The sequence below is a fragment of the Mustelus asterias genome, chromosome 1 (genome assembly GCF_964213995.1).
Source record: "Mustelus asterias chromosome 1, sMusAst1.hap1.1, whole genome shotgun sequence".
NCBI classification, from domain to species: Eukaryota; Metazoa; Chordata; class Chondrichthyes; order Carcharhiniformes; family Triakidae; genus Mustelus; species Mustelus asterias.
The window spans coordinates 80,465,716-80,481,477 of NC_135801.1; the positions used below are offsets into that span (position 1 = coordinate 80,465,716).

The 15,762-nt window shown below is 39.3% G+C and overlaps 1 protein-coding gene across 6 annotated transcripts in view; it reads right to left on the reverse strand.

The window, feature by feature from the left end:
• The window catches only part of wdfy3 (WD repeat and FYVE domain containing 3), a 363,659-nt gene that overhangs the window by 68,674 nt on the left and 279,223 nt on the right, over nucleotides 1-15,762 (reverse strand). For 5 of the 6 annotated variants that reach the window (XR_013498143.1, XM_078213927.1, XM_078213950.1 and 2 more), the window contains 4 exons: nucleotides 12,351-12,416; nucleotides 11,447-11,615; nucleotides 9,354-9,517; nucleotides 5,153-5,301 (listed from right to left, as the gene is read on the reverse strand). Coding sequence is in view for 5 of the 6 variants with exons in the window: in XM_078213927.1 (XP_078070053.1) it covers nucleotides 5,153-5,301; nucleotides 9,354-9,517; nucleotides 11,447-11,615; nucleotides 12,351-12,416 (548 nt within the window). In the remaining variant the exon portion in view is untranslated. The remainder of the gene's footprint in view (nucleotides 1-5,152; nucleotides 5,302-9,353; nucleotides 9,518-11,446; nucleotides 11,616-12,350; nucleotides 12,417-15,762) is intronic. The other variant, XM_078213959.1, reaches the window with a different exon arrangement.

Here is a 15,762-nt window from a genome sequence, read left to right on the forward strand (position 1 = left end):
GACTTTCACGGTACATGGGGGGTGGTAGTGGTGGGGAGCAGATTGGGTTCACGATTAAGAAGTCTGCAGTCCATACAGAAGTTAGTTGTGCAGTTGTTAGTGAGGAAGAAAGATGCAAGCAACAGAAATATATTAATGACTGGTCAGGTGGGCAGAAAAGTGACAAACGGAATTCAATCCAGAGAAATAGGAGATAATGAATTTGAGGAGGGCAAGCAAGGTGAAGTACATAATAAATGGTATGATATTGAGAAGTGTGGAGGAACAGAGGGATCTTGGAGTGCATGTCCACAGATCCCTATAGGATGTGATTGAGGTAGTATATGGGATATTTTCCTTTATTAGCCAAGGCATGGAATAAAAGAACAGGAGGCTATACTCAAACTGTATAGGCTACAGCTAGAATACTGAAAAAGATCTGGTTACCACATTTCAGGAAGGATGAGATTGTACTAGAGAGGATGCAGAGGATATTTACGAGCAAGTTGCCAGAAATAGAGAGTTTTAACCATGAGGAAAAATTGGAGAAGTTGGGGTTGTTTTCTTTGCAACAGGAGACAGGGAATGGAGATTTAATTGAGGTGTATAAAATTACTTTGATTTGGATTTATTATTGTCACATGTATTGGTGTACAGTGAAAAGTATTGTTTCTTGCGCACTATACAGGCAAAGCATACCATTCATAGATAAGGAAAGGAGAGCGTGCAGAATGTAGTGTTACAGTCATAGCTGGAGTGTAGAGAAAAATCAACTTAATGCAAGGCAGGTCCATTCAAAAGTCTGATGGTAGCAGGGAAGAAGCTGTTCTCGAGTCGGTTGGTACGTGTCCTTAGACTTTTGTATCTTTTTCCCTTTGGAAGGTGGTGGAAGAGAACATGTCCGGGGTGCGTGGGGTCCTTAATTATGCCAGCTGTTTTCATGAGGCAATGGTACGTGTAGACAGTGCCAATGGGTGGGAGGCTGGTTTGAGTGATGGACTGGGGCCAGATGGAGTGGACTTGAAGCAAGGTCAATAACTAGGGACATAGATTTAAGGTCACTGGCAAAAGGATTAGAAGGCAAATGGGAAGAGGTTTGGAACCAACTGCCTTAAAGCCGCATTGCATTTAAAATGTATTTGGATATGCACTTGAAATGCTGCAACCTATAGGGCTTCGGGGAGCTGGAAAGTTGGATTAGGCTTGATAGCCCTTTTGACTGCAGATAAAATGGACCAAATGGCCTCCTTCCATGCTGTAAATGTTCTGAACATTATGTGAGGACAAGATCAGGTTCAGCTGTGTTTATCCCCCGATGGTTAAATAACCTGCTAACACTCACTACTAAGTTCACATAGAAAAGCAGGCAATATTAGCAAATCACCAGTTGGTAGCTAGGACCCAGATGACCATACTCTGATCCAGGTGAATGCCTACACAAAAAAATTAATTAACTTACCGGATAAAATACATTCTAGATTCAGAAAAATGATACCACACAAAATATCTAATCATATGCCTAGAATTCATGTCAACTCACTGTGAACATCAATACCAAATGTGGGAAGAAATACTAACAGTAGAAAGTAAACCTAGATGAATTCCAAAAGATGATGGAGACCACGCGAAATATAAATGAGATACAGTGTAAACCGACACATTCCTTTTTAAATTCAGAATCTCATCCCATACATGCCATTCTAGGAATCCTTGAGAACAACATATACAGCCTCCATAAAGCTGACGACCCAAGAACAGCCCTGATATAAGCCTGTCACATGTGAAAACAAATTATGTCACTGGATTTGTATTTAACTTAGGAGCAGTGTTGACAGAAGATGGATTTCTTCAGTCTGCTCACTGCCTGAACAAGCTACAAGCAGGGCTGAGTTAAGAAAGGCTACACTATGTTGGGTTTTGTCAGCCAACATTACAACACTGGCTCTCAAACATTTGTCAATGTGTTATCTATGACATTGTTAAGGTTTGTGCATGCCAATTAGATTGTAAAGGTTTGTGAATGTCAGTTATATTTTTCAGGAGAACGTGAAGACATATAAATAGGGGACACCTGGGGCACTGAGGATGTGGAGTGCTGACATTGAACAAAGTCAATAATTCTCTAATCAAAGAAATGTTCTGTGCTTTAATTTTGACTTCACCATCTGGTGTGGATCCAGCTAACAATATCGACTGTCAACATGAAATGTTGATGGTTGACATGTATATGTATGGATTTTTGGAAATCTTCAACTCTATAAATTCTTCCTTACAGTTATGTTCATCATTTATTGATAAGCATTAGAAAAGTAGCATTGAAACTGGACTTTTTAATGTAAAAAAAAAATTGTTATGCTTTATTTTGTTGAGAAAAAGTAATTACATTTTTAAAAAGAAATTGGAACAAGTTTGTAGCCACAGAGATACGATAGAATTACTGAAGGGGGAATGGAAATTGAAGATAATTCCCAACAGTGAAGTTTTAGTGCCACCATCTTACTGCAGATCAGCATCACTGCTTTCTTCGAAAATGACAATATAAAACCATGAAGTAGAATAAATAACACATTGGAGAACGTAACTATGTCTTAGCGTGTACAGAGCATTAATCTAATTTTTAAAAAAAAATCAAGAATGTTACCAACGCACAATTTAAAATAATTTTAGTGAACTTTTTTGAACATTTACAGAAAGCAGAATAACTTACTCCTAGTAAATACAGACTTGTGGTAAAATAGCAGTGACATGATTTTAGTGAATGGTAGAGTTGACAATACTCCATGATTATCCTGCATTTTCCCACAAGTGAACATTAATATCCCAGACACTGCTACAAAAACCAGATGCAAAAGCCATTAAGGCATTAAAGTTTTGCGTTTGTTTTTAGCTCCTTTGAGCACTTTAATTATTTGAAAATATTGGAGTTGGGAAAAGCTACATGACTGTGGGGCAGTTAACAGTCATATGATAAAACCTCCAGAAATATACCAAATAAGAGCTGACAATCCTAATAAATGCTCATTATGAAACCTCGAGAACACTTTTTGGTCATTAAGAGACAGCTCTATGTTTATCATGTTGAGTGTGAGATTGGATCAGACGATTATGTTTTAAAGCATCTCTTTTAATTCAAAATAAAATGGAGCCCCTACTAGTTCTGCCTTGTGATAAGGTGATATTGATCTCGTTGCCATGGGGAAAGGAGGCTCAGGTCAATCCCTATTGAAACCCAAGTGCCAGAATTAATACCTGAACACGAAGGGAAATACAATGATTCTGGCTTGGCTGGGAGTCGCCGCCGCCAGAGTGGACCGTGTTGCTGGCAGCTGGTTCAGGGATTCTCAGAAGACAGAGAAATGACTTTTGACAAACATTGGACTTATCAACCCCAAAACAGGGAGAGGCAAGCTTATTGGAAGCTGAGAGTAAATTTGAACAGGTTTCTGTGAAGACTTCAATTCCACAGAGCGCGCTGGCGTGAAGTTATCAGTCATTTTAGGAAATTATAAAGGAATACCTGTTACGCAATTTAGAATATTAGTTGCTTAAGTAATGTTTAATAGTTAATTTTAATTTATTTATTATACTAAAAGTCTTATAACTTGAAATTTTGTGAGATTCCTTTAATTTGGTCACTGGGAATTCAAATCTCTTTTTAAAAATTATTAATCTCTACGAGGATCACCGAATTGTAATAGTGCAGGAGAAAGTCACTTGGCCCAATGTGTCTAAACCGGCTTGCCTTTAATATATTTTTAAAAACTCCATGGAATTTTCCTTTATTTGCCCACCAGTGTTTTCTTCTCATGCTCTCTCTTCACTCTCCTAATTTTATTTTTAAGAACCTCCCTGCACATTCGATACTCTTGTTTTGAGTTCCCTGAGTCTGCCATAAGCCTCCCCTTTTTTCTTTATCCAATGCTGTTTTTGCCTTGATACCCAGGGTTGTCTGGACTTGTTGGGCCCATCCTTTGCGGAAAAATGTTGGCATTGTATTCTCTCTACTTTTTTGAATGACTCCTACTGTGTTGATGCAGATCTTCCTACAAGTAGCTGCTCCCAGTCCACTTTGGCCAGATCCTGGCTTACCCTATTAAAATTGACCTTCCCAACAATTCAGAAACCTTACTTCCAGTCCATCTTTGTCCCCTTCCATAACTACTTCAGATTTTACCAAGTTACGGTCACTATCACCAAAATACTCCCCCACTGACACCTCTAACACCTGCCTGGCTTTCGTCTCTAAAATTAGGTCAAGTACCGCTCCCTCTCTCAGGACTTTCTAGGAGTTGGGTCAAAAAACTCTCTTCATAGAATCCCTACAGTGCATTAGGAGGCCATTTGGCCCATCGGATCTGCACCAAAACTCCGACAGATCATCTTGTCCAGGCCTCCCCCTTGCCCTATCCCTGTAACTCTACATGTTTACCCCACTAATCCTCCTAACCTACACATCTTTGGACACCAAGGGGAAATTTAGCATGGCCAATCCACCTAACCTGCATACCTTTGGCCTGTGGGACACGTGGACATGGGGAGAAACTCCACACTGACAGTCACCCAAGGCTGCCCACTTTAAAGTAAATAAATTGAAATTTTTAGCAATGCTGGGATTAAAGCCTTTACAAACCTTTACAAATATTACTACTCTGTATTCAGTGCCTTAGACTTCTCACCAATGCTACCAGCATAAGCAATTGTTGTCAGTTCTGGTAATGCCAGTGAACACAATCAATGGAGTCTGATTGGCTCTCCTAGATGAAATTTAAGAATTCCGCCCTCCCTAAGCCTTTCACACTTTGCCTATTCCAATTAATATTTTGAATTACTGGTATTATCTTACTATGTTGACCTTAACTTTGCCTTATTCCAAGTGCCAGTTTTTCACACATTGTCCCTTAGACTGAGCACTTACCAGCCAATCAATTACAGGTTTCCTCAAACTTTCTGACATGTCAGTTTCACAAATCATAGATAAAATGCAATATAAATGTGAGCTACTTACTAAGATAAATGAGTGAAAACTACGTAGGTAGTGTCTTTTTGATAGGCATATCCACAATTAGAAGATGGATAAAGTTGTTTATTTTTAAAATATTCAATAAATATACAACTTAGAGATGACAATAAACATTTAGTCAATACTGCAGCCAAATAAAAGAAATATACTCACTTCAGCGGCAGCGTCTCAATGTCACGGATCTCCCTAGTGGCAGTCATTGTGAAGCCATCAATCACATAGAAATGCTCTTTGCCAAACAAGAGGAGTCCTTCACTGGTGTCCAGCCCTTGTACTCTAGCACATCTGTACATGTGCTGAATCTATAATGGGGTCAGATACATATTGATGTAGTTAAGATAGTTAATATTTGACAGCACTAAGTCATTTCGTAAATTTGCAATTAAACACAAGCACCAGTCACCACTGGGCATCCTTATTACTTAAAAACTTTTGAAATTGATATTTAACCAAGTGCAATATTTTCCTCTTTCTATAAATGCTACCTGATTTTCTGCACGATTGCAGCATTTTCTTTTATTTCAGATATCCAGCATCAGTAGTAATTTTGCTTTTGCATTAAAATATAATATTTCCCACAAAAACAGGAAAAGTTAATGTTCTCGGAATATAGACATTTACCTAGCTAAAATTCTATTGAATGGAATTGATAAATTCATTGGTGAATCATCATTATGGATGCTGACACATTTGAGTAACAAACAACTTGTGACTTTCAGCTAGAATTATAAGAAGTGCTCCAGATCACGATTGTGATGAACGCTTTAATACTACCTCACTAATCTAGCCATCCGGTATTTCACATACAATTTATTTTATGAACATCGATATTTCTACAATAGGTTAAGTTTCCAGTGTCATGCTCATCTGCTGGAAATGCATTTTTGGAAATGGTGGATATAGAAGACCAAGATTTTCTGTCCATTTGGAGTGGAAAAATTAAAGTTTGCTTTCTATTTCCTGATGTGTGCTTTCAGTGAGTATAACTTCACATTTGGAGCTCAAATTGAAAAAAATAACCTCATTTATAGAATCATAGAATCCTACAGTGCAGAAGGAGGCCATTCGGCCCATTGAGTCAGCACTGACCCCAATCCCACCCAGACCCTATTCCTATAACCCCATGCATTTACCCTACTATAATCCCCCTGTCACTAAGGGGCAATTTACATGGCCAATCCACCTAACCCGCACATCTTTGGAGCGTGGGAGGAAACCGGAGCATCCGGAGGAAACATGCAGACAATTTGATTACTTACGGAGGGAAATTTGCTGATAGTTATAAATACATTAAGGGGAGATATCCTTCCCAGTTACTCCCCTATCCTTTATTACCATGTTTTCTGCTTTACAGCTACTAATTAGTAGTTTGAAATATTATTTTTTTTGTTCCTATCCTTTATACTTGCTTACTCCATTTCAAAATCCAATCCTACATAGATAAACTCGATATTCAGCTGCATTAGGTCTCATATCTTTACTTTTGACCTCCATTGTTGTTTTTCCATCCATTATGTGTTGGTCAGTTCTATAAAAAGAGTTCTCGCTGGATAATAAATGTTCTAATGACAAGAAGTCACTAAGCGCACTTCTCTTTCAGACGCCAATTAATTTCTATATTTTCAGCATTTTTTCTTTTCACTTTACATTTGTTATTTTCCTTCAATTGTGTACAATTTCCCTGATGTAAAATTGACATTCCGCTGCAGTATTTCATGAATGAGTACAGCTGCACACAATCCACAGACCCTTTTCAGATCAATTGCAAATAAAAAAGCATCTAAAAGAGCAAAATACTGGAGATTAAACTATTGGAGAAAGAGAGAAATAACTCAAATCAATTTAATTGTGATTAAAGATCTGTGTTATTTATATTGGTACACTTAGAGGAATATATGCTTACTTTTGAATACATTATTTATAGAACTATAGAATCCCTACAGTGCAGGAGGCCATTCAGCCTATCGAGTTTACACTGATTCTCTGAAAGAGTATCTTACTCAGGCTAAACTTTAGAACCTAATTAAGTTTAGTGTAAAAAAAAAATCTTGATAATGAAAACTCTAGTACCAGAACTGCACATGCTTCTGTATGTCACATTTCTGTTTACCCAGTTTAACCTGACTCTTGCAATGTGATAAGAAATTGAAAGTTAAAAGATTAGTGATAGCAGATCATCTGACTTGCTCAAAGAGGTGGTGAGAAATAAACACCTTGATTTTGTTTTGTAAAGTGTGCAAAGTGTGTTCAAAGCACTGTTCCGTGGTTCTAAAGGAACCAATAAACCACTCAAACCTTGATCCTGAGCTGATGATAATAGGGGAGCAGGGCAAAGAGCAGCTACTTTTGACCATAAGACATATGAACAGAATTAGGCCACGGCATCTTTCCTGTCCCACTCACCCTTCAACATCCTCTGTGGACATTGCCGGAGGATAAATAATCACTGTCTCTTCTCACTTTTCCCTCCAAAATGTTTGTTCACTTGTGGATCAGGTCTTTGTCATCCATGACCTTATTTTGGAAGATTGCACTGACATTAGGGCCTTGGCAGAAACTTGGGTCAGGTGATTATACTATGTCCCTTACTGAAGCCTTTCCAACAGGCTTTGTCTAAATATGGCCCTCATCACCTAGGCTGCTCTTAATCTGTCTCCTTGCTTCTTTTCATTTAAGCATCCTTCTTTCTCTATCATCCACCTAAGCCCTATGCTGTTTCTCACCAAGATATCCTCACTACCTTCTTCCGACTGCACCAAGCAACTTTTCTCCCTACAGCAAAGGGAAGGAGAGAAAATTCCATTCAAGTAGAAGTTTAGATCACAACAAAAAAGTAGCTTGGTGGAGGGGAAGAGCGTGGCAGAGCCCAGGCTCCCCCGAGGGCAAGGGAAGGGTGTGGCAGAGACATGGTCCTCCCTGCCCCAGTCTTAAATTTTACTTATTTAATCTTCTTTCTCTTCTTATGCTCTCACCAGGTTAATTTTTCTATGAGGCCCACCTTTTGCTCTCTTGACCCTTTTACCCGCTATACTGACCACCCTGCTTCCCTCCTCGTCTTCATGATATTGTAAACAGTTAGGAACACCAGGAGCAAAAGAAGTGGGCCATTCAGCCTTCAACTCTGCTCTTTTGTTTAATTGGATCACAACTGATCTGCACCTCAGTTCAATATTTCCAGCTTTGCTTCATTTCCCTTGATACCCTTACCAAACAGAAGTCTATCCAGTTCCACCTTGGGACTTCCTATTCTTCTCACATTGATAACCTTTTTGGGGAAGGGGTCACATTTGCTACACTTTGTGTGATGAAGTGTTTCTTGATTTTGCCTCTGAATGGCCTACTTCAAATTTTAGAATGATGTTTCCTTGTTTTTAATTTTCCAACCAGAGGAATAATTTATTCATCTAACTAATGAACTACTGAACACCTCGCACAGATCAGCAATAAATCTCTTACACTAAAGGGAATACAAGCTAAATTTACCTTACCTGTGCTGCTAATTTAATCCTCTAAATCCTGGTATCTATTTCCTCTCCTCAGTATTGTCCTCCTCCCATTCAAATCTCCTCTACAAAAACACCATTTACTCCTCTTTTCTCGCAAATTATAGCCCAAATTTCAAGCTTCCTTTTCTCTCCAAAGTTTTTGAAAGCATCCTCTCATCCCAAATCCATACCTATTTTTCTCATAACTATGTTTAATCTCTCCAATTAGGTTTCTGCCCTTGGTCAACACAAGTCTCTCTTGGCATTTCTTCACAGATTAAAGTTTTTTGGACGGTTGTATTTTTCTTCATCAGTTTCAGGTCTGTGGCTAGTCAGGCCTATCCGTGACCGGCAGATTCAGAACAAAAACAGCCCTCATCAAAATCACAAATGAGAGCCTCTGTGACATTGACCATTTTGCAGAATCCTTCTTTACCCTTTATTTGACCACACCAGAAAACATCCTGCAATGGTTTCTCTCCCTGCACTGTTATTTCAAGTGTCCACAAAGGATCTCTCTTTAGACCTCTGCTATTTCTCACCGATATTCTGCCTCAGGCAACATCATTCAAAATGAGATTTCAGTTTTAACATGTATGCTGATAGCACCTAGCTGTATCGCAACCCCTCCACTGTCTCTGTGATGTCAGATGAATCCTGGATGATTACAATTCTATTAAAGTCAGAGGAGGTTGTTTCAATTAAAATTAACATAAAGGAGAACCTTGTGGGGTGTATAATGGTCAGCTGATCCACTACTATGAGCTTTACAACCACCAAAAGTGAAAATTACCCGATTTAGAGTGCAGTAAAATATTTAACAAAATAATTCAATCTTAGTTGAAGACAAATGGATCAAGCCACTGTACCTTTTCCCCCTCCTCTAGTAATCGTAGCAGAGTTTGGTTGTCTGTCTTCTCTTCTTCATCCATTGAACTTCCCTCAGAGATCTGGTCAAGGAAAGGTTCTGTGTTGTCTTCATCACCACCATCAGGGGCAGAACGTGAACGTTTTAGTGGAGGCTTCACAATTCCTAAACAATTATATTTTATATTACTCTACAAGTTTAATGAAAATGCACTTGAACATGTCAAATCCAATTTTACTTTAAAATAACTTATCTTTCGTAAATATAATTAGTACATTGCTGCAAAAATATTTAGTGCTACAGTGCAGACCACATGAACATCCTCATATATTTGGTTATTAATTTAATGCGGTTTTTTTCCTGCAATTTTTATATTCTTCCTCAAAACTTCCCTGGGTAATCTTTCACTGTTGTAGGTAAAAGATAAAGTTGCCAGCCTCCCATCCATTGACTGTCTACACTTCCCGCTGCCTTGACAAAGCAGCCAGCATAATTAAGGACCCCATACACCCGGGGCATTCTCTCTTCCACCTTCTTCCATTGGGAAAAAGATACAAAAGTCTGAGGTCACGTACCAACCGACTCAAGAACAGCTTCTTCCCTTCTGCTGTCAGGCTTTTGAATGGACCTACCTCATATTAAGTTGATCTTTCTCTACACCCTAGCTATGACTGTAACACTACATTCTGCACTCTCTCGTTTCCTTTTCTATGAACAGTATGTTTTGTCTGTATAGCACGCAAGAAACAATACTTTTCACTATATGTTAATATATGTAACAATAATAAATCAAATCAAATAGTTCCCCTTTTAGAGGGAGAGCTGACCAGTGGTGATTTAACCTGAGGATCACATCTCCAGCAAAGGTTGAGAAGGCGTTCATGAATAATTTCAGTTGGTACGGGAATTGAACCTGTGCTGTTGGCATCATTCTGCATCATGAGGCAGCCATCTAGCCAACTGAACTAACCGGTCCCTGTTGTAGGTATGTCTCTGTTAAGCATCCAGGCAAGTATCAGCTTCATAAATCTACTCTGATTGCTTTGCAAGTGTGTTATACTGTACGGACTTTGTGGACCACTTCCTGACAGTTGAGTAAATGAAAACTATGCCGTTTCACTCCATAACACATTTGGGTAGACATATGCCTTTAGCTTAAGAGCTACAGGCAAGAATGACCCGATTAAGATTTAGACTCGTTGTTTAGAGCGTCAGAACCTTTTATATCTTAGGTTCACAGGGTTAAATCAATGGCAAGTTGCATAAACTTGATTTGCATCCTTTTGAGTTTAGAAGGTGGAGGGTGACCTAAATAAGATCCTTAAAATGATGAGGTGATTCAATAGATCTGATAAAGTGAAATGATTTCCTCTGACAGGAAAATCCAGAACAAGGGGCAATGATTTTAAAATGAGTGCTCGCCATTTAAAACTGTATGTTTTCACAATGTTTCTAAAATCTCAAACTCTCTCCCTCCCAATCAAAAGGCTGGGGATGCTCGGCCATCTGAAATTTTCAATTTTGAGATCAATATTTTAAAAAGGCAAGGATATCAAGGAATACGAAACAGATGTGGTTAAATGGAGTTTAAACACAAATCAGTCATGATTTAACTGAATGGCACAACAGGCTCAAGGATATGAGTGACCTGTTCCTGTTCCCATGTCATAAATAAATTCAAAATTGATAATTTCTTCCAACAACACATTACAGATTTAAAATATATAATTAACATTATCAATTACTGAAAAACACTGGAGCTCCTAATATTTCCATTCTAGTAAATGGAATACTTGCATTTATCAATGCATTATGACACTGGGACGTCTTAAGATGCTTCACAGAATTGCTTTGGAGTGTGACAACTGTTATTACATAGAAATGTCCCAGCCCAATTTGAGATGGTGGGATATGTCACAAGAAAAAAAACATTCATCGTTTGGTTATATTACAAAAAATACACAGTGCATCAGTTTTGTAAAATTACAGTAATGTTGTTTTTTATGTTACATAATGTCCGGAACATAGGCTCAGTCCTGCTGCTAAAGGAGCTATATGCACATCTATAAATTGCAGATAATACAATGGATTAACCTTTGACTCTTGCAATTGTATCTTCTCCATGCTCTGGTTCGTGCTGGGTGGTTTCACCCTCTGAGCTCTCTTCAATTGTATCTGGATACATGGTAGGATTTCCAGCAGACAGCCGCATATAGTATTCTTTACTGTCATAGCTTATAGCTCTACGGTATCGAGCAGGTTTCTATAAAACCAAAATACAAAGAGTATGTTTCTGTGCACGAGATCGGATTTTATTAAACAAAAAGATCCTGAACATTGCTCAGGAGATTTCACCACGCACCATATGACAGACATAAAAGGTGTTCGCATTGGCCAGCCATAGGCTCATGATGTGTGAGGCAAACAATCAACTGCCAAAACACGTGAATATTCACAAGTGCTTTATGCTGAATATCACTTTGGTAACATGCTTCTGCAAATTCTGTGCTTTTCTTTGTGAAACAATAACTAAAACTGAAGTTAAGGATATGATACAAAAACTGCTTAAAATTGTGAGGAAGTTAGAAAAATGCTATTATATTTTATCTTTTTTGGAGAGGTAGGGGAGAGAGGAAGGAAAAAGGACAGACTCAACTCAGACATTTTTCTGCTGAACTTGGTTTGAAACAATGCAGCTTAAATCACGAGGCCACAAAAATAGCAATGATGTTATTTCAAGTGCTAGGGTGAGACTCCAGCCTAAGAAAGCCTGTTAGTGTGCAATATAAAACAGTCTACAAAGATCTATTTTGGTGACAAGTGCAAAGAAATAACAAATTCTGTCGTGAAGAGTGAATCATCATTTTATAGCTCAAAAAGATGCATCAGGAGAAGCCAATCATAAAGCTATGTTACAATGCCCACCATGCAGGTTCATTCACTTTCATTTCTTAATGGGCATAGCAACCATTGCTTTTGATACTTTTTTCTCGTTTACCTTCTCAGAAACCATATTGTCATCATCAAACCAAGGCACCTCAGGCAGTTTACTAGCGATGACTGACTAAAACAAGGTATTGAGAATAATATAGGAAATACTCATCAGATTTTCAGCACAGTGAAGCAACCATATTAAGTACAGATACACACAGTAAACATTACAAGTAGGTGGCAGTGCAGTTTAGAAATTACTGTTGAAAATTCATGTGAACTCAAAGGTAAGCAGATTTCATATACAGCAGTATCTGAAAACACACGCATCATATATATTCTGAAGGTCAAATTATAATTGGGTTATTATATTTCATTGACAATACCAAACTTGTCCAAAGCAAACATTAGAAAATATAATCAACTTTAAGTGCAAAGGAGCTTTATTGTAAGATATTGGCCCAGACATTACAATCTCAAGAGCAGTGAACACTAGCACCATAACTTTCAGGAACCCACTTAGGGACCAAAAGAGGAGTTGCAATTAAAACCAGATACCAAAGGTCTGCAGATGGACAATTAATTCAGAAGCTGTCACAGAGCTGAAGACAGACCTCAAGGGGTGTGTCTTCAGCTCGGACATTTCTGATGCCACCAGACCTCGCCAGTCCATTCCTGCAGCCGGGAGAGCAAACAGTAAGCAGGTCTGAGTTTCAGATTTTATTTCAGTAGGATTTAGTTTGGCCGTTAAACCTGACAATTCTGTACAAACATCTGATCTAAAAGAAGTTATTTTGTGATTTCAAAAGCTGCTGCCAAACTTTGCAACATGTTAGTACACTAACCACTAATATTGTAAAGTAGCAACTGACCAGTAACAGATTAGTAGTGTCTAATTGAAGAATAATTAATCAGATAGTTAATATGAGTTGGATTGTATTTATTTCTATTTTTTTTTACTAACAGTCCTGTCTGTACTTTAAACATGCTGAGAGTATGTGGGAAGCAACTACAACTGCACTATTCCAGCAAAGCCCTGAGAGGAACATATTGTCCTTGACTATTCTAGCATCAGACTTAATGAATTAGGAGCCTTTCCGATATTGAGATAAGGAACACACATTGAAGTATTTCATTGCTTTCATGTATAAGGCAAAGTGCGCAGATGGACAGACCCAATGGAATTAACCCGTACAACATTATTGACTGACTAATTGTTAATAATTTTTGATCAAGATGAGATAATGCCTGGTTTCAGTCACCATCTTATTCGCGTACAACAATTAAAGGGACCCTATATTAGGCTTTGGAGTTAAGAATGAATGATGATCTAATTGAAACATATAAGATGAGGGGATAGAGGCAGATGGCAAAGTGAAATTGAGCCAAAACTAGATCAGCCATAATCTCATTGAATGGGGAAGCAGACTCAATGGGCTGAATGGTTTATTCCAGCTCCTAAGTCCTATGTCCTCTCAGGGCATGAATAGTTAGCACTGGGCCCAGGAATAGATGATGTGGAGAGGCCGGCGTTGGACTGGTTAAAGTCCAGGTTAATATCCAACAGGTTTATTTGGTAGCACAAGCCACTAGCTTTCGAAGCACTGCCCCTTCATCAGGTGAGTGGGAGTCATGTTCACATGCCGTTTGTGAACACGACTCCCACTCACCTGATGAAGGGGCAGTGCTCCAAAAGCTAGTGGCTTGTGCTACCCAGGAATAGAGGCAGACTTCCTGTTGGTGTGGATACTGGACAGTGCAGTTTCCTTCTAAGACAGAGGCAGAATTCCTGTTGGGGAGGAGGATTGAGACGGTTTGCCACTTCTTCTTTACTGGCCATCCACTTGAAATCAGGAAGTCTGTAGAGTATTAACGATGAGTATACTGTTTTGTTTTTTTGTTCCAGCGATTGGGAGGCAGGCAGTGCAGAGCCACTGTGCATGAGTTGATCTCGGCGCTGATAGGTTGGTGCATGCACAATGGCCCGCTCAGCGCTGTTGCCAGCCACTCCAGCGGGAATAGGCCCTGCTCCCTGAATTTCAGCATGATTCACGCTGAGGCACTCTGCAGTGCAGCATGTGGTAGGTTCATTTTGAAAATCCCATTAAAAAACCAGCGGGATTTACTCCAGTTTTCTCCACGAATTCAACACTTAGAATTTTTTTGGGAGAATCGCCCCCTGGGTCTTTATCTGATGGTTATATCTGTGTCAAACTAAATAGGTTTAAAGAGTTAATTTAGAATACAATAATTAGGCTGCATTAGGCTGAATTATATCAGTCTAAATTTATAAAAACTCTTAAAAATATACAAAATTCCCACTGTAGAGGGCAAGAAAGGTTGCAATATAAACAGAAAATGCTGGAAAGACTCAGCAGGTCTGACAACCTTTGTGGAGAGAGAAACAAAGTTATTGAGGGTTACAAGTTAGCAAGGAATGAGCTGAAAAAGGGGCTTAGGAGAGCTAGGAGGGGACACGAGAAGTCCTTGGCGGGTCGGATCAAGGAAAACCCCAAGGCTTTTTACTCTTATGTGAGGAATAAAAGAATGACCAGGGTGAGGTTAGGGCCAGTCAAGGACAGTAGTGGGAACTTGTGTATGGAGTCAGTAGAGATAGGCGAGGTGATGAATGAATACTTTTCTTCAGTGTTCACCAAGGAGAGGGGCCATGTTTTTGAGGAAGAGAAGGTGTTACAGGTTAATAGGCTGGAGGAAATAGATGTTCGGAGGGAGGATGTCCTGGCAGTTTTGAATAAACTGAAGGTCGATAAGTCCCCTGGGCCTGATGAAATGTATCCTAGGATTCTTTGGGAGGCAAGGGATGAGATTGCAGAGCCTTTGGCTTTGATCTTTGGGTCCTCGCTGTCCACGGGGATGGTGCCAGAAGACTGGAGAATGGCGAATGTTGTTCCTCTGTTTAAGAAAGGGAATAGAAATGACCCTGGTAATTATAGACCGGTTAGTCTTACTTCGGTGGTTGGTAAATTGATGGAAAAGGTCCTTAGAGATGGGATTTATGACCATTTAGAAAGATGCGGATTAATCCGGGATAGTCAGCACGGATTCGTGAAGGGCAAGTCGTGCCTCACAAATTTGATAGAATTTTTTGAGGAGGTAACTAAGTGTGTTGATGAAGGTAGGGCAGTTGATGTCATATACATGGATTTTAGTAAGGCGTTTGATAAGGTCCCCCATGGTCGGCTTATGATGAAAGTGAGGAGGTGTGGGATAGAGGGAAAATTGGCCGATTGGATAGGTAACTGGCTGTCTGATCGAAGACAGAGGGTGGTGGTCGTCGATGGAAAATTTTCGGATTGGAGGCAGGTTGCTAGCGGAGTGCCGCAGGGATCAGTGCTTGGTCCTCTGCTCTTTGTGATTTTTATTAATGACTTCGAGGAGGGGGCTGAAGGGTGGATCAGTAAATTTGCTGATGACACCAAGATTGGTGGAGTAGTGGATGAGGTGGAGGGCTGTTGTAG